At 45.5% G+C, this 22,028-nt stretch overlaps 1 protein-coding gene across 4 annotated transcripts in view; it reads right to left on the bottom strand.

Moving 5' to 3' along the window:
- LOC141097996 (arylacetamide deacetylase-like 4) overlaps positions 1-22,028 on the bottom strand; it is a 52,543-nt gene that overhangs the window by 7,038 nt on the left and 23,477 nt on the right. For 2 of the 4 annotated variants that reach the window (XM_073585572.1, XM_073585574.1), the window contains one exon: positions 41-263. In XM_073585572.1, the coding sequence (XP_073441673.1) occupies positions 41-263 (223 nt within the window). Of the gene's footprint in view, positions 1-40; positions 264-1,883; positions 1,917-15,388; positions 15,828-22,028 lie in introns of those variants that run through there. The other 2 variants (XM_073585573.1, XM_073585575.1) reach the window with 2 other exon arrangements.

Genomic DNA, 22,028 nt, shown 5'->3' with positions numbered 1-22,028 from the left:
ATACAGTGGATCAATAAACCACAGAGTTTTATTTGCTTACCAATACTTCCATACATGAATCCTCCTCCATGAAAGAACATGACTCCTTTTCTGCCACCAGCTGAAGGAGATCGGTGTTGGTAGACTCTCACCGGCACTCCTCCAAATTGTAGGTCTTTTGTGAAGATCTCTGGATCATCCTTCAGCTTAGGCATTAATATTTTTTGTAGAAAATTAAAAAACCCTGCAAAGTTCCATACTCCAAGTTTATCAAGAAACTTCCCCTATATAGACAAAAAAGTGAAAAATCACAGACACATGTTGCAGTGACTATAAAAATTGATATTTTGATATTTTGAGTCTATATTGAAATACACAGAATGCATTCAGACCATTACAGAGCAGCATTCCTGGTCATACATCTACAGACAGACAATGCTCATAGTGACACAACCTTGAGAACTGTTTACTAGTGATGAGTGAATGTGCTCGCCACTGCTTGGTACTCACCCGAGTATCACGGTACCTGGTGTACTCGGTGAGGACCGAACATTTCTGGGATTGTACACTGGGAAAACGATGAAAGAAAACTGCATGGCGGGTGCTCGGGTCTCCACCCAGCATTTTTGGTGGACTTTAGAGACCCAATCACACTGCAGGGATTTTCTGCCAGGCAATGAAATGCCGTAGCCATCTTTGTTGTGGTCGTGCAGTGATTGGCTGGCCACACAGCATCATCAGGGGTATAAGAGACCAGACGCCGCTCTGCTCGGCTGGCGGCCCTTCTCATATATCTGTGCGGGGGTCTGCGGAGCTATGCGGGGGTCTGTGCGGGGGTATGCGGGACTGTGCGAGGGTATTCGGGGCTGTGCGGGAGTATGTGGGGCTGTGCAGAGACCCCAACTGACCTGAGGTGATCTAACAGCGTGGGAAAAAGTTCAGAAACTTTCCCACGCTATCGAGCTCACTTCAGGTCAGCTGTGGACTCCGCACAGCCTCAGTGATGTGTGCGGAGCTATGCGGGTCTGTGCGGGGGTTTGCGGGGCTGTGCGGAGGTATGCGGGGCTGTGCGGAGTCCCTGGCTGACCTGAGGTGATCTGACAGAGTAGGAAAAAGTTCAGAAACTTTCCCACTCTATCGAGTTCACTTTAGGTCAGCCAAGTACTTCGCGCAGCCTCAGTGACGTCAGCAGTGTCCCCGGCTGACCTGAGGTGATCTGACAGCATGGGAAAAAGTTCAGAAACTTTCCCACGCTATTGAGTTCATTTCAGGTCAGCCGGGGACTCCGCACAGCCTCAGTGACATGTGCGGGGATATGCGGGGGTGTGCGGGGGTATGCGGGGCTGTGCGGGGGTCTGTGAGGTAGTATGCAGGGGTATGGGGGTCTGTGCGGGGCTGTGCATGGGTATGCGGGTCTGTGCAGGGGTCTATGAGGGGCTGTGCGGGGGGTATGCGGGTCTGTGCAGGGGTCTGTGTGGGAGTATGAGCGTCTGTGCTGGAATATGCAGGTCTGTGTGGGGGTCTGTGCGGGAGTAGGCGGGGCCATGCGGGGGTCTGTGTGAGGGTATGCAGGTCTGTGTGGGGCTGTGCAGGGGGGTATGCGGGTCTGTGCGGGGCTATGTGGGGGTCTGCGGGTCTGTGCGGGGCTTTGCGGGGGGTATGTAGGGGTCTGTGTGGGGCTGTGCGGGGGTCTGTGGGTCTATGCGGATGTCTCTGCGGGGGGTATGCGGGGCTGTGTGTGTTTGTGTGTGTGTGTGTGTGTGTGTGTGTGTATGCCTGCTACAGTGACAGTGATTGACACATTAGCCAATGATGGGATAATAGTAGTCCCATCATCTGGCTAATGTGTTGAATGTAAAAAAATTAAAAAATTAAACATACACACATACATTGTCCATACTTACCATCTACACTCAATCCCCGAAGCCATTGATTACCTGAAAAAAAATTAAAATGATAAACAAACACTGTACTCCCTGTCCGACGTAATCCATTTAATACGATTGTCCCACGACGATCTCCCGTGGAGAGAAGTCATATCAGCTGATGCGACCGCTCTCCAGGGGCTCCAGGGATACAATGATGGAGATAATCCTCTGCATTGTATCACTCCGCCACCGACAGGTCATCTGAGTTCACCTGTCACTTTGCGACATATCTCCCAATCCTCCCCCCCGCCTCATACACCCCACTAATCTTCACCCCTATTTTTCTCACACTAAGAGAAACTTCCGCAATCCTTCACACTTAAAACCTGTGCCACTGACCCCCACCCTCCCGCTCCCTCTCCCTGGAGCACTTTGGAATGCCCACTCCGTCTGCAACAAGCTCCATGTGATCCATGACCTCTTTACCTCCCGCAACCTTTCCTTCCTGGCCCTCACTGAGACCTGGCTGACACCCATTGATATGGCCTCCCCTGCCGCACTGAGTTCCGGCGGCCTCCACGTTATTCACACTCCTCACCCTGGCAACAGACATGGTGGAGGAGTGGGTTTCCTTCTTTCTAAAAACTGCTCCTTTAACCCTATCCAAACCCCACCCTCCCTTATCCTCACGTCATTCGAGGTTCCTTCTCTCTGTATCTACTCTCCCTCTAATCTCCAAATAGCTGTCATATACCGATCACCGGGCTCAGCCACTGCCTTCATTGACCAATTCTCCACCTAGCTCCTCCACTTTCTCTCTGCTGACATCCTCACCATCATCATGGGGGACATCAACATCCCCATTGACACCCACCAGCCAGCAGCCTCCAAACTCCTGTCACTTACCTCATCCTTTGGACTTACTCAGTGGTCCTCCACAGACACCCACACAGACGGACATACATTAGACCTCATCTTCACCCACCTCCCTTCCCCCTATCTGACCGCCACCTACTCACAGTCTTATCCTTATCTTTCTCACCTGTCCCCTCGCAGAAACCTCACATACCCAGACACTCACAGACTCTCAGACTCTCTTCTACCTCTGTCCGCCATATCTTCACTCCACGATACAGACACCGTCACCACTTTCTACAACGCCACCCTCATATCAGCCATAGACTCAGTTGCCCCTCTCATGCATGGCAAAGTGCGACAAATCAATAGGCAACCCTGGCACAACAACCTCACCAAAAACTATAACAAGCATCCAGGGTCGCGGAGCGGCGTTGGAAGAAAAAACACGCCTGCCAGATGACTTCACTGCTCTCAAACAAGCTACACTTGCCTTCAAATTAGCCCTCACCTCTGCTAAATAGATCTATTTCTCAAACCTTGTATCTTCATTATCCCACAACCCAAAACACATTTAACTCTCTCCTCCACCCACCACTGCCACCTCCAACTCCCCTCATCTCTGCGGAGGACTTTGCACCTACTTCAAAAACAAGATCGACCAAACAAGACAAACCTTTACTGTTCCACCACCCCAACCACTCCACATACCAGACCTCTGCTCTTCCCTAATAACCTCCCTCTCCAACATCACTGAAGGAGAGCTTACTCATCTCCTTTCCAAATCACACTTCACCACCTGTGCACTTGACCCCATCCCTTCCCACCTGCTCCCCAACCTCACTAACACGCTCATCCCAGCCCTAACCATCTCTTCAACCTATCGCTATCATCTGGTACCTTCCCCTCTGCCTTCAAACATGCCACCATCACACCCAACCTCAAAAAAAACAACCTTGACCCAACTGCTATGCCCAGCTATCGCGCCATATGAGTGCTCCTGTTTGCTTCCAAACTCCTTGAACAGCATGTCCATGCTCAATTTTCCTCCCAACTCTCATCTAACTCCCTCCTTGACATTCTCCAATCAGGTTTCCGCCCCCACCACTCCACTGAAACTGCCCTGACCAAAATTACTAATGACTTACTCACAGCCAAAGCTAACGGACAGTTCTCCATCCTCCTCCTTCTCGACCTGTCTTCTGCCTTCAACACAGTCGACCACTGCCTACTGCTACAGATTCTTTCTTCCCTTGGCATCAAAGACCTTGCCCTGTCCTGGATTTCCTCATACCTTTCTGATCGTACATTCAGCGTTTCCCACTCCCACACTACCTCCTCATCCCCCACTCTCTCTGTTGGAGTCCCCCAAGGCTCTGTCCTGGGGCCCCTACTTTTTTCCATCTATACCCTTGGCCTAGGACAACTCATAAAGTCCCATGGCTTCCAGTACCACCTGTATGCAGACAACACTCAGATCTACCTCTCTGGTCCAGATGTCACCTCCCTGCTTTCCCAAATCCCAGAGTGTCTATCAGCCACATCCTCCTTTTTCACCTTTCGCTTCCTAAAACCCAATGTAGACAAAACTGAACTCATCATCTTTCCTCCATCTCACATTTCTTCCCTACCCGATCTATCTATTATGGTAAACAGCATCACGCTTTCTCCCGCACCTGAAATCCGCTGCCTCGGAGTAACTCTCGACTCTGCCCTGTCCTTCAAACCACACGTCCAAACTCTTGCCACCTCCTGTCGCCTCCAACTCAAAAATATTTCCACAATCCATCCCTTCCTAAGCCCTCAATCTACAAAAACTCTTGTACATTCCCTTATCATCTCCCGCCTTGACTACTGCAACACTCTCTTCTGTGGCCTCCCTAGAATCATAGAATCGTAGAGTTGGAAGGGACCTCCTGGGCCATCTGGTCCAACCCCCTGCTCAAAGCAGGATTCGCTAAATCATCCCAGTCAGATGTCTGTCCAGCCTCTGTTTGAAGACTTCCATTGAAGGAGAACTCACCACTTCTCTGGGTAGCATGTTCCACTAATTGATCACTCTGTCAAAAAGTTTTTTCTAATATCTAATCTGTGTCTCCTCCCATTCAGTTTCATCCCATTGCTTCTAGTCTTTCCTTGTGCAAATGTGAATAAAGTTGATCCTTCTACAATGTGACAGCCCTTTAGATATTTGTAGACAGCTATTAAGTCTCCTCTCAGTCTTCTCTTTTGCAAACTAAACAATCCCAAATCCTGCAACCTTTCCTCATAAGACAGGGTTTGCAGACCGGTCACCATTCTGGTTGCTCTTTTCTGAACTTGCTCCAGTTTGTTGATGTCTTTTTTAAAATGTGGTGCCCAAAACTGGACACAATATTCCAGACGAGGTCTGACCAAAGAGGAGTAGAGGGAAATAATGACTTCACGTGATCTAGACTGTATGCTTCTGTTAATACATCCTAGAATTCCATTTGCCTTTTTTGCTGCTGCATCACACTGTTGACTCATATTCAGTCTGTGATCTATTAGTATACCCAAGTCTTTTTCACATGTGCTGTTGCTTAGCCCTATTCCTCCCATTCTGTATATGCTTTTTTCATTTTTATTGCCCAGATGTAGTACTTTGCATTTTTCCCTGTTAAGAACCATTCTGTTAGATGCTGCCCACTTCTCCAGTTTATTTAAATCTTTTTGAATCCTCTCTTCCTTCTCTAGTATTAGCTATCCCTCCTAGCTTTGTGTCATCAGCAAATTTAATCAGTTTACCCTCAATTCCTTCATATAAATCGTTGATAAAGATGTTGAACAATACAGGGCCCAGGACAGAGCCCTGTGGTACCCCAATTGAGACATTCTTCCAACTGGATGTGCAGCCATTTACGACCACTCTTTGGGTCCGATCACTAAGCCAGTTATGAATCCACCTAACAGTTGCCTTGTCCATTCCATACTTAGTCATTTTTTCAATAAGGATTGTATTAGATACTTTGTCAAATGCTTTGCTGAAGTCAAGATATACTATATCTACAGCATTTCCTTGATCCACCCAATCAGTGATTCCGTCATAGAAGGAAATTAAGTTAGTCTGACATGACTTATTAGTTACAAACCCATGCTGACTCTGTTTAATCACTTCATTCTTATCCAGGTACTGACATACATGTTGTTTAATAATTTGCTCAAAGATCTTTCCTGGTATAGAAGTCAGACTCACCGGCCTATAGTTGCCTGGGTCCACCTTCTTCCCCTTTTTGAAGATAGGAACAACATTTGCTCTTCTCCAGTCTTCTGGGACTTCTCCTGTTCTCCAAGAATTTTCAAAGATTATGGAGAGGGGTTCAAAAATTTCTTCTGCTATCTCCTTCAGTACTCTGGGGTGTAATTAATCTGGACCTGGAGACTTGAATTCATTTAGGTTAGCTAAGTGTTTCCTTACTATCTTTCTGTTTATAGATATCCTGGATTCTTCTATTTCCTTAATAGGACAGTGAAGAACAGTTGATGTTACATTTCCTTTCTGAGAGAAAACAGATGCAAAATAGGAATTTAAAAGTTCGGCCTTCTCAATATCCTGTCTTACCATTTTATCATTTTCATCCTGTAAAAATCCTATAGCATCTTTGACTTTTCTTTTACTTTTGACATATCCCCCAAATCCTTTATTATTGCTTTTGACATCTCTTGCAAGCCTCAATTCATTGTCAGCTTTAGCTAATCTGATTTGTGCCCTGCAGGTTCTGCAGACAGCATTATATTCTTCTTTAGATATGCCTCCCTCTTTCCATTTTATAAACATTTTTTTCTTCCTTTTTAGCATGTGCTTAAGTTCTGTGTTCATCCATCCTGGCTTCCTTAAATGCTTCCTATTCTTCCCTCTTTTCAGAATTGTTAACAATTGTGCTTTGAGAATTTCATTTTTCAAGATTTCCCATCCTTCCTGGACATTTTTGTCTTTAAGGATATCCAGCCATTGGATCCCTCCAATTCTCTTTCTGAATCCCTTAAAATCTGCCTTTCTGAAATCTAACCTTGACGACTGAGTCTTCACAGGTCTTCCTCCTCTAGTTATCCAAAATTCTAAAATAGCATGGTCGCTACCTCCTAGGGTCCCAGCCACTTTTACCTCCTCAACCATTTCCTCCCTGTTTATAAGGATTAGATCCAAGGTAGCAGTTACCCTTGTTTTCTCCCCTACCTTTTGGGAGATAAAGTTGTCAGCAAGAGAGGATAAGAATTTCCTTGACCTGTTAGTTTTGCCTGAGTGAGATTCCCAACAAATGTCTGGATAGTTGAAATCTCCCATGACAACTATGTCATATTTTTTGGAGAACTTGGCCATTTGATGCATAAAGAGTACAATGGTGTCCTTTCCATTGTTCTGTCCTTGTATTCTTACCCAGTTTCCACAGAACTCCCAGTCTCTGAAGCTTCAATCTCTGTGCAGATATACGCATTTCTAACATACAATGCGACACCTCCTCCTCGTTTATCAAGTCTGTTTCTTGCAAATAAGTTGTATCCTTCTAGTCTTGTATTCCAATCATGTGTATTGTCCCACCAAGTTTCAGTGATTCCAATGACATCATATTTCTTTTCCTGTGTTAGTAGTTCCAATTTTCCTTGTTTGTTGCCCATGCTTTGTGCATTAGTATAGAAACATTTTAGTTTGTGATTGGTTTCTCTTTCTCCAATATTTTTTATTGATTAGATTCTTTTGTCTTTGTTCTTCCTTTCCACTTCTAATAGCAGAGTTCTCAATAGCATTTGTCAGGTGTATGACTTTTTCTGGTCTTTTGCTTCCCTTCCCATGTTGTTCTAGTTTAAAGCTCTCCTTACAAGTGTAGCAAGGCAACTTCCAAATACATGTTTTCCAGTCTTCGTAAGGTGCACCCCATCTCTAGCAAGTAGTCCATCGTAGAGGTAATTCACTCCGTGATCCATAAATCCAAACCGTTGCTGACGGCACCATCGACGTAGCCAGTTGTTCACCTGCAGAATCTTATTCCACCTCCTTGTTCCATGGCCATCCACTGGGAGGATGGAAGACAAGACCACCTGCGCTCCCAGTTCTTTCACTTTCTTGCCTAAGTCTTCAAAGTCTCTGCAGATGGTTTCCAGGTCGCTTCTTGCGGTGTCATTTGTCCCCACATGTAGTAGCAGGATTGGGTAGTCCTCTGTAGGTCTGAAGAGTCCTGATATCCTGTCAGACACATCTTTAATTTTTGCACCTGATAACTCTTGCACCAATCCAGTCTGTCCTCAACTCTGCTGCCTGACTAATCCACCTTTCTCCTCACTATTCCCCTGTCTCTCCCCTCTGCAAATCCCTCCACTGGCTCCCAATTCTCCAATGAATCCAGTTCAAACTACTAACACTGACCTACAAAGCCATCCACAACCTGTCCCCTCCCTATATCTCTGAACTAATCTCCCAATATCTTCCCTCACATAATCTTCGATCCTCCCAAGACCTCCTACTCTCCTCCACACTTATTCATTCCTCACACAACCACCTCCAAGACTTCTCCCGAATATCCCTCATCCTCTGGAATTCCATGCCTCGACACGTCCAATTATCCACCACTCTAGGATCCTTCAAACGGAACCTGAAAACCCATCTTTTCAGGAAAGCTTACAGCCTGCAATAACCATTCTGCCGCATCACTACCGCCCAAGCTGCCGCCTCATCACCACCAGAGCTGCTGCACCCCTGACCTTCTGTCTGTTCCCCCCCCGTAGAATGTAAGTCCACAAGGACAGGGTCCTCTCCCCTCTGCACTAGTCTGCCATTGTAAATTTGTTTACTGTTAACGATATCTATAAATTTGTATGTAACCCCCTTCTCATGTACAGCACCATGGAATTAATGGTTCTATATAAATAACAATAATAATACAGCGTGAGAATTTTCTCACGCTGTAGTGCAGTAAAGCAAGAGGCTTATCTCCAATGACACACTGCTGGAGGGTTATCTCCGGTCAGTGTGTCATCGGAGGCCTATTGAGAGGTCACATCTGCTGATGTGACAGCTTTATAGGGGAGATCATCGTGGGACAATCGTTATTAATGGGATTATGTCGGACAGGCAGTATATTGTTGGTTTGTTTTTTTATTTTTTTTTTTGCAGTTGATCGATGGCTTCGACTAGATAGGTGTGTAATAAAAATGAAGTTGTGTACACATGATCACAAAAATTGTATTCACATGTGGCATAGATGTCTAGGACACAGACAACCTGAAAGTATAATGGAGCTACAAAGAAAAGAATTGACAAAGGATCAATTGATATCTGATTGCTCAATTACTGTAAGTTGTGAATGTTGTATAAAATCTAAAGATACAAGGATATCTATTCCTAAAGAAAGTGAAATGAAAAGCAAAAGACCACTTGATTTGGTGCATACTGACGTATGTGGACCCATGAAAGTGACTACATCAGGAGGCAATAGATATATTGTGACTTTTATGGATGACTACTCAAGATACACAGTCACATACTTAAGAACAAAAGCGAAGTTTTCAATAAACTAGTGGACTACGTGACAAAGTGGAATAACAAGTTTCAGAGGAAGCCAATTGTCATTAGAAGTGATAATGGAGGTGAATTTAGGGGAGACATTGGGGAGACATATCTCAACTTCCTGGAGAAGAAGCTAATAAATGGATACAGGCAAATAAAAATGGAAATAAAATCCATGCATGACTAAAAGACATGGACACTAAAAGAATTACCAGAAGGAAGAAAAGCTATGCGATGTAAATGGGTTTTTAAAGTAAAGTACCAAACAAATGGCACAGCTGAACAATACTGAGCAAGACTCGTAGCTAAAGGTTATTCTCAAAAATATGGAGAAGACTATGATGAAACATTTGCTCCAGTTGTCAAACATACTACAATAAGAACTTTGTTTGCAGTTGCAGCAATGAAACAAATGGAACTGAAACATCTGGATGTAAAGACAGCATTTTTGAATGGAAGTTTAACAGAAGATATTTACATGGAACAACCTCCAGGATTCAAAGATGATAGTAACCCAAACATGGTTTGCAAATTACAGAAAAGTATATACGGTTTAAAACAAGCTGCTAAAGCGTGGAATGATAAAATCAGGGAAGTGCTCACAAATGAAAAATTTCAAAGAAGCAAAGCTGATCCTTGCCTGTACACAAAAAGACTAATGGACAGATGGATTTATGTACTCATATATGTTGATGACATTTTAGTTTGTTTTGAAAAAGAAAGGGATAAAGAAGACATACTAAAAATCCTGAATCAACATACCGAGATCAAAGACTTGGGAAATGTGAAACAGTACCTAGGAATACAGATAGAAAGAGAAGATGGAAGTTTCCTATTTAATTAAAATTGCATGATTCAAGACATAACCGAAATATTTGGATTGAAAGATGCAAAAACAGCGAAGTCTCCAATGGAAACTAATTACCTTAAAGAGATGAATAGTGAGAAAAATGTGTTGCCAAATAATGAAGAGTACAGAATGGCAATTGGAAAATTACTGTATCTAGCGACTGTTACAAGGCCAGACATCGCAGCAGCAGAAGGAATTCTGAGTAGAAAAGTGTCTAAGCCAAATAAAGCGGATTGGAATGCCGTGAAGAGAGTAATACGTTATTTGAAAGGAACTAGCAATATTAAACTGAAACTGCCTACAAGTGATAAATGCATTTTAACTGGATACATTGATGCAGATTGGGCTGGAGATCCAACTGACATAAAATCTACCAGTGGCTATCTTTTCTCTTTCTCAGGCGGACCAATTAGTTGGACTAGTAAAAAGCAATCAATGGTAACGCTGTTGTCAACAGAAACAGAATATGTTGAAGCAGCACATGCGAGTCAAGAAGTTCTATGGTTAAGACAATTGCTAACAGACCTAGAACAACCTCAGTTGGAACCAGCAAAAATAAATGCGGACAATCAAAGATGTCTTGTTCTTGCTCAGATGGAAAGAGTTAACCCAAGAACCAAGCATATTGATGTGAAGTATCATTTCTTGAGGGATCATCAAGAACAAGGAATTCTGAAATTAGAATATTGTCCAACTGAAGACATGACAGCAGATATTTTCACAAAGCCATTGAATGCTGAAAATCATCAGAGACTAATGAAGAAAATAGGTTTGACTGAATATGTCCCTACTGTTGAGAAAAGGTGTTTGTATATGCAACAGTTGTGGACTTCTCTGTTTATGTGAAGGAGTACTTTATGCTGATCTGACAATAGATGGCATTGTTGTGTAAAGTTTCCTTGCTTAATATATTGTAAAAGAAAAGGTCTCTCTTGTACTTTCAGTTTTGTTTACTACTTCCTGGTGCAGCACTGAATGACTGTGCATTTTTCCTTTACCTCATGTTCTGAGAAGTAAAAGCTTGTTATCCCATTTAATCTGCTCTGTGAAGTTTCTACTGCAACTGTTGGTATCCAGAAGCTGTGCAACAGGAACTCTCTCCCATGGAATGGCAAGTCAAAGGAGGGCGGGAGTGTAAGGGGGAAGACCAAGCTGCGGGTACCTGCACCATGCCAGGTCCAGAACTGTCGAGGCTGCGTCCAGTGTTGCCGGGGCGAAAGAATGGGGAACTGGAAAGGTCCCATTACCCCGGGGAGAGGAAGAGTGACTAGGCCTGGCTGTGAGCTGGACACGCAGGAAAGAGACAGAGTTTTCCCGCCGGCAGCGAGAGCAGGAGCAGGTGTTGTCGGTACTCCAACTCCCATCAGACTGTGTGTGGATGAGGACCTGTTATGATTCCACCACACGGCAGGGGAAGAGGGTGCCACTGAGCTCCACCCACCACTGACCCTACCTACTTGCCGGTCCCACCCTAGCCGGTGGGCGACAACTGGGCGGCGGTCCCTACCTCGGCGTAAGTGCAGGGAGCTACAGTGTGGGTAAACCGAGGGTGGAATGAGTGCAGGACAACCTAAGGGAGACAAGCAGCAGCAAGGAGGACTCCTAGAGTGAAACTAAGGAGTGAATGAACCTGAAGGGTAAAACCATGAAAACCCCAAGCTAACACAAAAATACTAAGATTTCAGCAAAGACCAAAGCGGAAAGCTGGAGTCCCAGAGGTACTCAACGAAAGAGAGACCAGGAGGCTGTCAGAGGTTGTACCGGACAGCGCTGTAGGGAAGACAGGAATCCGTACCACAGAAGAATCACCGGCAGGGAGTGAGCCCTGTGGAGTGCTAAATAGGAAAAAGGCGGGACATAAGCACAGGAAACAGTGAAGCAGCCAATCACCAGAACGGAAGAAGAACAATGAACGAAAAAGAACTAGTTGATCAGAAACTGTATAATACGAATGGTTGTGTGGCACAGCAAGTAAGGCAGCGAGACTTGCTGTGGAAACCAGACTAGACCCCTGTACGAATCCTGACATTACCCCCTCCCTTATGAGGGGCCCCTGGACCCTCACACAGGGAAGGCTTCTCATGAAAATTGATATGGAACCTCTTACATAACCTGGGAACATGAACCTCTGATTGAGACACCCACGACCTCTCCTCAGGGCCATACCCCTTCCAGTCCACCAGGTACTGCAGGACCCCACAAACTTTCCTGGAATCCAAGATCTTTTTTACCTCAAACTCGGGGTGACCAAGTACAACAACAGGAGCAGGAGGTGTGTCAGCCGGACAAACTGGAGGTACATAAGGTTTTAGGAGAGCGACATGGAATACCTTATGCACTCTCATCGCCTGGGGGAGATCCAATTTGACAGAAACAGAGTTGATTATCTGAGATATTTTAAAAGGACCAATGTACCGGGGAGCCAGTTTACCAGAGGGGACTCTTAGTTTCAAATTTTTAGTAGAAAGCCACACTTTCTGCCCAACTTCAAAGGAAGGACTTCTCCTCCTTTTCATATTAGCAAAGTGGCATTGTGACTCCTGAGCCTTTTTTGATGTTGCCTTGGACTTGCTCCCAAACTGACCGCAGATCAGAGGAAACAATCTCTACCTCAGGATTGTCCGAGGGGTCCTCAGAGAAAGAGCTCGATTTAGGGTGAAATCCCATGTTGCAGAAGAAGGGAGATATCCCTGTGGAAGAGTTTACCCTATTATTTATGGCAAACTCTGCCAGGGCAATAAAAGATGCCCAGGTCTCTTGCTTATCAGCCACATAGCAACGTAAGAATTGTTCAAGGGCTTGATTGGCCCGTTCTGTCTGCCCATTGGTCTCCGGGTGAAAGGCCGATGAGAAAGCAAGGGAAACGCCAATTTTACTACAGAAAGCTCTCCAGAATTTGGAGACAAATTTGGTCCCCCTATCTGACACAATATTAGAAGGAATTCCATGCAGCCGCACCACATGATTTAGAAACAAGGGGACCAATTGCTTGACGGATGGCAATTTGGGTAAAGGAATAAAGTGTGCCATCTTACTAAAGCGATCCACCACAACCCACAAGGTAGTCATTCCCAGGTAGGAAGGTAAATCAGTAACAAAGTCCATGGAAAGATGGGTCCATGGCTTGGAGGGAACAGGTAGAGGACATAGTTCACCCAAAGGCCGTGAGCGGTTAACCTTAGACCGGGCACAAATGTCTCACGCCTTGACATAGGCAGTGGCATCCCGGCGTAAGATCGGCCACCAAAAATTTCTGCAGATTGACTCCATCATACCAGAGATACCAGGGTGACCTGAAAGAGGCGAGTTGTGGTGTTCATTCAGCAGTCTCAAACGCAAATGACAGGGAACGAACCATTTATTATCAGGAGAGCCGGACGGAGACAAATGTTGAAATTGCTTAACTTCAGCAAACAAATCAGAGGAATTAGCAGCCAAAAATACTTTATCAGGTAAAATGGGAACAGGTGGGATGTTTGACGGTTGTTCAGGCAAGAAGCTTCTAGATAGCGCGTCTGCTCTGGCGTTTTTGCAGCCGGGTCTGAAAGAAATCACAAAATTAAAACGTGAAAAGAACAACGCCCACCTTGCCTGTCTTGGATTAAGCCGTTTGGCCGTTTTGAGATATTCAAGATTTTTATGGTCGGTGAGGACAGTAACAGGATGTTTGGCCCCCTCCAGGAAATGTCGCCATTCCTCAAAGGCCAATTTTATAGCGAGCAGTTCCCTATTCCCAATATCATAATTTTTTTCAGCTGGGGAAAACTTCTTTGAGAAGAACGCACAGGGTTTCAAACGAGTCAAAGACGAAGTCCCCTGTGAAAGTACTGCCCCTACCCCTGCCTCCGAGGTGTCAACCTCAACAATAAAGGGTCTCTCCTGATCGGGCTGGGTAAGAACAGGAGCAGTGGCAAAGCTCTCCTTAAGAAACGTGAAGGCATCCACTGCATCCTTACTCCAGTTTACCAAGTCGGAACCTTTCACAGTAAGATCTGTGAGAGGCTTCACCACAATGGAGAAGTTTTTTATAAACTTGCGGTAAAAATTGGCAAACCCCAGAAATCTTTGAAGAGCTTTCAAAGATACAGGACGAGCCCAATTAAGAACCGCTTTTACCTTCTCCGGCTCCATTGTGATGGCCTGGGGTGTCAAAATATGACCCAAAAAAGATAGACTTTGGACCCCGAAAATACACTTTTCTTGCTTGGCGAAAAGTTGGTTATTGCGGAGTACCTGGAGAACATCCCTTACATGCTTTAAATGTGAGTCCCAGTCCGGAGAGAACACTAAAATATCATCCAGATAGACAATTACATAGCGGCCAATAGCATGTTGGAAAATATCATTGGTGAAATTTTGAAAAATCGCCGGAGCATTGCACAGCCCAAAGGGCATAACCAGACACTCGAAGTGGCCCTCGGGGGTATTGAAGGCGGTCTTCCACTCGTCGCCAGCCTTTACACGAATGAGATTATACGCCCCTCTCAGGTCCAACTTCGAGAACCATCGAGCCCCCTGAACCTGGTTGAACAGGTCCGGAATCAACGGTAGAGGATATTGGTTACGGACAGTTATTTCATTAAGACCTCGGTAGTCTACACACGGCCTAAGTCCTCCATCCTTTTTACTGACAAAAAAGAAACCTGCGGCCAGAGGTGAGGTGGACGGACGGATATGCCCCTTTCTTAGAGCCTCTTGTACATATTCACGTAAAGCTTCTCTCTCAGGAGGTGATAAATTATACAGGCGTCCCTTAGGGAATTTACAATTGGGAACCAAATTGATAGTACAGTCATAGGAGTGATGAGGTGGCAACCGCTCAGACTCCTTCAAAGAAAAGACATCTGCGAATAGGCCCAAAAGACTCTGAAGAGAAGCTTGTGCGGAGACGATACCACAAACGTGTGTTAACAAGCATTTCTGTGAACAATCTGCACCCCACTTCTCCAATTCACCAGAAACCCAGTTAATGTTGGGGTTATGGAGCTGGAGCCATGGAAGCCCCAGTATGACACTAGTTGGGAGGTCATGCATAACCAAAAATGACAGTTGTTCCACATGCAGTACACCAACCTGAAATGATAGCAATGGAGTACAGAGACTAATCTCCCCATTTGCTAGTGGGGTGTTATCAATACCAACTAATTTAGTGGGGTGAGCGAGTGGAATTAAAGAAATACCCAATGAGACAGCAAACTCATAACACATAAAATTAGCAGTAGCCCCTGAATCAATCATGGCAACTCCTTCTCCCTTAGAGGAGGTGAAAGCAATAGAAATTGGCACTAAGAGTCTCTTAGAACTTAAAGGAATTACCTGTCCACCCACAGGCCTAGGTGGTGTATTCCGAGAAGATTCCTGTGGAGTGCCAGGGCGCCGCGGATCCAGTGCCAAGGATCTCCGCAGTAAAAACAGGTTCCAAGTGCGTGGCGTGGACGGCAAGGACTTGGATCTGTGGCAGCTTGCATGGCTCCCAATTCCATAGGTTCGGCAGCTGGCAGATTCGGAACAGCCGGGGTGACCCTAGAGAAAATGGGAACTTGTGCTGCTGCCTGCTCCGATCTCCTCACCCTTAACCTGCGATCTATTCTGACCATTAAAGCCATCAGCTCCTCCAGAGACTGGGGCAGAGTGTAGTGTACCAATTCATCCTTTAGGGCTGGTGAAAGGCCCCGCTGAAATTGATTCCGAAGTGCGGGATCATTCCAACGGGTAGCTAAGCTCCATCTACGAAACTGGGTGCAATAAACCTCTACCTCCTGATCACCCTGGGTCAGGGAGGTAAGATTTGCCTCGGCCAGAGCGACTTGGTCAGGCTCATCGTAAATATTCCCTAAGGCTTGAAAGAAGTTGTCTACAGAATCACGGAGATTTGAATCTGGCGGCAGAGAGAAGGCCCACTCTTGGGGTCCCTCCCGTAAGCGAGAGATTATGATACGGACTTTTGAGCTGGGGGGCCAGAAGAAATAGGTCGTAATTGGAAATATAATTTACAATTTTCTCTAAAAGAAGCAAATTGGCTTCTATCTCCGAAAAATGGCTCGGGTAAGTTAACTCTAGGCTCAGAATTAGTTGTCCCTGCAACGGCAGCTGCTTGAATTTGCTCCTGACGCTGGACCTGCGCAGCAAGATCTTGCACCAGCTGAGCAAGACCCTGCATTTGATTGACTAAAGAGGTCATAGCGTCCATAGGGAAGGCCGGTGATTCTGTTATGATTCCACCACATGGCAGGGGAAGAGGGTGCCACTGAGCTCCACCCACCACTGACCCTACCTACTTGCCGGTCCCACCCTAGCCGGTGGGCGACAACTGGGCGGCGGTCCCTACCTCGGCGTAAGTGCAGGGAGCTACAGTGTGGGTAAACAGAGGGTGGAATGAGTGCAGGACAACCTAAGGGAGACAAGCAGCAGCAAGGAGGACTCCTAGAGTGAAACTAAGGAGTGAATGAACCTGAAGGGTAAAACCACGAAAACCCCAAGCTAACACAAAAATACTAAGATTTCAGCAAAGACCAAAGCGGAAAGCTGGAGTCCCAGAGGTACTCAACGAAAGAGAGACCGGGAGGCTGTCAGAGGTTGTACCGGACAGTGCTGTAGGGAAGACAGGAATCCGTACCACAGAAGAATCACCGGCAGGGAGTGAGAGCCCTGTGGAGTGCTAAATAGGAAAAAGGCGGGACATAAGCACAGGAAACAGTGAAGCAGCCAATCACCAGAACGGAGGAAGAACAATGAACGAAAAAGAACTAGTTGATCAGAAACTGTATAATACGAATGGTTGTGTGGCACAGCAAGTAAGGCAGCGCGACTTGCTGTGGAAACCAGACTAGACCCCGGTACGAATCCTGACAGGACCAGAGAAAATTATGGCAAGTGCTGTTTAAATACCAGACTGTAGCGTTAACCCTTTACTTCCCTTGTTTACTGTTTACTAACTCCCTGCGAGGAGACCATTACCATTCTTTTTGTTAAAAATTGAATAACATTGTTATAAAGCATTGTTCTGCAATCCCTGCGTTACTGCATTCCCATACCTGCTTACAATATTGCAAGTAGTAGCCTTCTTTAAATCCGTATCCGAACCTTAGTGTTAAAAATACATGTCTGACATTGATTCAAGTGTCTGATCAAAATAGACAAGGCAAGTCTATAGGTCTATGGAAAAATTGGACAACATTCGGATGCTATCCCAGTGCGGTCCAATTTTCACATGCTGTTGAAACTCTGATGAAACTTGGTCAGTTTTTAGGCCACACTAAGGCCACATTCAGTATTTGGTAAGTATTTTACATCAGTATCTGTAAGACAAAATCAGGAGTAGAACAATCAGAGGAAAAGTATAATAGAAACACGTTACGACTTCTGGATTTATCACCCACTCCTGATTTTGGCTTACAAATGCTGATGTAAAATACTGACCAAATACCGAACGTGTGAACATGGCTTGATGCATAGACTTGCACTCGTGAGTTTTATCTGAGACTCAGATTAAAATCAGACAAGTCTCCTTGATTTTATAAGGACCAACAGTCTGCAAAAATACACTTACATGTGGACAGCTTCACACTATAACAAATAGGAGTGCTAGCCATCAAAAGCATGACTTTATCCTGTGTGAAACATGTAATGACAGACAGCCTGTTCTTCCCACTGACCTCACTGCAGAGCTGTGTGTGATTACAATATGTGGGAAATTGAGCAGAGATGAGTGTGAGTACATACACTTTTCATCTTTCATCTCATGGCAGTCAGTATGGGGGGGTGGAATATTACAGCAGAGTTTTGTCCCATTACAGTCACCTGTGCCTCAGCAGCTCTTCTTTCACAGCACTGTCAGCTCTGATGTATTCATCCCCCAAACTGACTACCCTGAAATGAAGGATAAACAGTGTTTATAATCACGCTCATCTCTGTTCTATCGCCAAAACTTATACTCTCTCTGCAGTGTGATCAGTGAGACGTTTAGACTATCTGTCATTACATGTCTCATACCAGAATGCCTATTTTAAGCTATTTTGGAGTGTTCTTTTTCCCTTGTATATTGCTGCTAGCTTATGATTGGTCAACTTCATGCAGAGGAAAAAGTACACAACCCCAGAGCTAAATCTATGGTAACACCCCCTTGGACTTAAGATAAATTATATCCTAAACTTTACAAGCTAATATCTCCTTAATATTGGAGAAATTAAAATATACAGAGCTTTGAAAAAATTATTCATACCCTGTGAAGTACTTACGTGTTTTTTTATTTCGATTTTATGTGATACACCAACAATAAGTAGCAAGTATTTGTGAAGTGTAAAGGAAATGATCCACGCTTCTCTAATTATTTTAAAAATATAAATCTGCTGCCATTGTTACATGACATGGCCAGTTTAACATATGGTGAAAGATTCTATTTAATTACAGAATAGTCAGTATATATATATATAGTGATGCAGTGAAACGTGTTACAGGTAGGGGGTCGCTGTTTGTTCTCCCCAGGATGTGCACGGAGGCGTATTGAAGCCATGAGGAGGCATTGTAGTCGGAAGCGTAGCTATGATTGCAATGGTGAAGCAGTGACCGATGTCACAGATAGGGGTCGCTGTTTGTTCTCCCAGGTTGTGCATGGAGGCGTATGAAGGCCAAAGGAGTGCATGGCAGTCATGTTAGTAGCTGTGACCTTAATGCAGACTGAAAATAAAATAAGTGTCAGTCTTGGACATGCTTGTGTCCAAGGCAGATTTAGGGAAAACCCGCTCTGGGTTTTGTGTTTTGAAACAGACTGCAGGATAGTAGTCGTGCAGTCTGTTTCATTCCAGATCTGGGTTTTCCATGTGGCTTGAGGCCACAGGTTTCTATGTTAAAAGGCCCTGCAGGAAAGGGTTTGGGTGTGTCAGTGTCAGGTCCAGTGTCAGGGCCAGAGTGAGTTGGTGCTTGTTGCTGTGCAGAGCAGTTGGCGTTGCAGAGCACAGTACAGAGTGGAGCCAATAGGCCTGGCAACTACAGTGTATACAGTGGTGCTGTCATTCACGGTGACTCATCTCGGATGTGGATGTCTTGTGCCCGAAGGTGAACCAGAGGTAGACTGTTCCTGTGCCTGAAGGAGGACTGGTGTATGTAATGGCTACAAACAGGTGGATATGGTGCCCGGCTGTGATCCGGAACATATCAAGTACTGTGTACAGCTGTGCGTATGAATAAAGAGACATTGGCACAGCGGTGCGGTCATCCGCGCTAACTGGTTAGAGGAGGACTGGCGTGTGTAGTGATTGCAAACCTAATGAGGAAACCTGCGTGAATAAAGAGACATTGACACGGTTGCATAGTCACCCACAGAAACTGGTCAGAGGAAGATTGGAGTGTTTAGTGACTACAATATAAAGTATATCATGTTCTGTGCAAACTAAAGGAGGCTGTGTGTAAGAGACTTTGATATGGCATGCAGTCGCCCACGGAAACAGGACACAGGGAAGTCTGGCGTGTTTAGGGACTGTGATTTAAAGCCATGTACTAGGTAGAGCTATGAACTAGTGTGAACTGAACACTAATGAGATACACTTGTGTGAATTTGAACTTTAATGCTGTTAAGATAACACATTAAAGATACTTTTGTGTTTCAACTTTGTGGGTCACTGCCTCATCACTGCGTACAGTACTTCCGCAGCACTACAGTATATTATATATATATAAATATACAGTACAGACCAAAAGTTTGGACACACCTTCTCATTCAAAGAGTTTTCTTTATTTTCATGACTATGAAAATTGTAGATTCACTCTGAAGGCATCAAAACTATGAATTAACACATGTGGAATTATATAATTAACAAAAAAGTGTGAAACAACTGAAAATATGTCTTATATTCTAGGTTTTTCAACGTAGCCACCTTTTGCTTTGATTACTGCTTTGCACACTGGTACGGTTGCTGTAGCAGCGAGGGAAGGAGGAGCAACCCGGAAGTGGACCCTCTGGGTCACGGCTCCAGAACCCCCGAGGGCGAGCACCCAGGTGAGGACCACCCCCTATACAGGGAGTGTTAGGGGCAGACCCCCAGGGGATGGAACCGCGACAGCCGCAACCAAAGGGACGACTGGGGTTTAAGTCTGGTGTGGAGGCACAGGCAGGTCTGAAGAGGGAGCACAGGGGACCACAGAGACCACGGATAATGGGCAGGAAGCAGGACCGGAGCACAGCGGGTGGCAATAGCCGGAGACTGCAAAAGAGGAGGCACTGATATAACACCGAGCGTACGGCAAGGCAGACAAGCAGGGAAGATCAGAGACAGCACTAGCAGTGGCAAGGCAGACAAACAGAGACAGCACTAGACAGAGGCAAGGCAGACAAGCAGAGACACAGAGGACAGCGCAGACAGATGCATTAGGATGGGGGGCCTGAGACACAGAGACCGCTGCCAAGAGACAGCGTCACCGAAATCGTAGACAGGCGTCTTACCAGTCCAGACGCCGGCCATAAGTAGCGATGGGTGCTGCCATGTTGGAGGCGGGGCCATGCGCGTCACACAACCCAGGAGGCTGCGCGGCAGGATGGCAGTGCGCAGGTGCCTTGCACCGAGGGAACTGGAGGCCGGGCGCGGGGACGCATCGGAGAGCAGGAGCGCGCCGGGAGGTGTGCGCAGGGGACGAGGTAAGGGCTGGGGCTGTGACACACACTCTTGGCATTCTCTTGATGAGTATCAAGAGGTAGTCACCGGAAATGGTCTTCCAACAGTCTTGAAGGAGTTCCCAGAGATGCTTAGCACTTGTTGGCCCTTTTGCCTTCACTCTGCGGTCCAGCTCACCCCAAACCATCTCGACTGGGTTCAGGTATGGTGACTGTGGAGGCCAGGTCATCTGGTGTAGCACCCCATCACTCTCCTTCTTGGTCAAATAGCCCTTACACAGCCTGGAGGTGTGTTTGGGGTCATTGTCCTGTTGAAAAATAAATGATGGTCCGACTAAACGCAAACCGGATGGAATAGCATGCCGCTGCAAGATGCTGTGGTAGCCATGCTGGTTCAGTATGCCTTCAGTTTGGAATAAATCCCCAACAGTGTCACCAGCAAAGCACCCCCACACCATCACACCTCCTCTTCCATGCTTCATGGTGGGAACCAGGCATGTAGAGTCCATCCGTTCACCTTTTCTGCGTCGCACAAAGACACGGTCGTTGGAACCAAAGATCTCAAATTTGGACTCATCAGACCAAAGCACAGATTTCCACTGGTCTAATGTCCATTCCTTGTGTTCTTTAGCCCAAACAAGTCTCTTCTGCTTGTTGCCTGTCCTTAGCTGTGGTTTCCTAGCAGCTATTTTACCATGAAGGCCTGCTGCACAAAGTCTCCTCTTAACAGTTGTTGTAGAGATGTGTCTGCTGCTAGAACTCTGTGTGGCATTGACTTGTTCTCTAATCTGAGCTGCTGTTAACCTGCGATTTCTGAGGCTGGTGACTCGGATAAACTTATCCTCCGCAGCAGAGGTGACTCTTGTTCTTCCTTTCCTGGGGCGGTCCTCATGTGAGCCAGTTTCATTGTAGCGCTTGATGGTTTTTGTCACTGCACTTGGGGACACTTTCAAAGTCTTCCCAATTTTTTGGACTGACTGATCTTTATTCCTTAAAGTAAATGATGGCCACTCGTTTTTCTTAGCTGCTTTTTTCTTGCCCATAATACAAATTTTAACAGTCTATTCAGTAGGACTATCAGCTGTGTATCCACCAGGCTTTTGCACAACACAACTGATGGTCCCAACCCCATTTATAAGGCAAGAAATCCCACTTATTAAACCTGACAGGGCACACCTGTGAAGTGAAAACCATTTCCGGTGACTACCTCTTGAAGCTCATCAAGAGAATGCCAAGAGTGTGCAAAGCAGTAATCAAAGCAAAAGGTGGCAACTTTGAAGAACCTAGAATGTAAGACATATTTTCAGTTGTTTCACACTTTTTTGTTAATTGTATAATTCCACATGTGTT

Source organism: Dendrobates tinctorius, unplaced genomic scaffold (assembly GCF_039654945.1).
Source record: "Dendrobates tinctorius isolate UK_male_01 unplaced genomic scaffold, ASM3965494v1 ptg000086l, whole genome shotgun sequence".
NCBI classification, from domain to species: Eukaryota; Metazoa; Chordata; class Amphibia; order Anura; family Dendrobatidae; genus Dendrobates; species Dendrobates tinctorius.
Note: the sequence above shows the minus strand (reverse complement) of the source record. Positions and strands in the feature narration are given on the sequence as shown.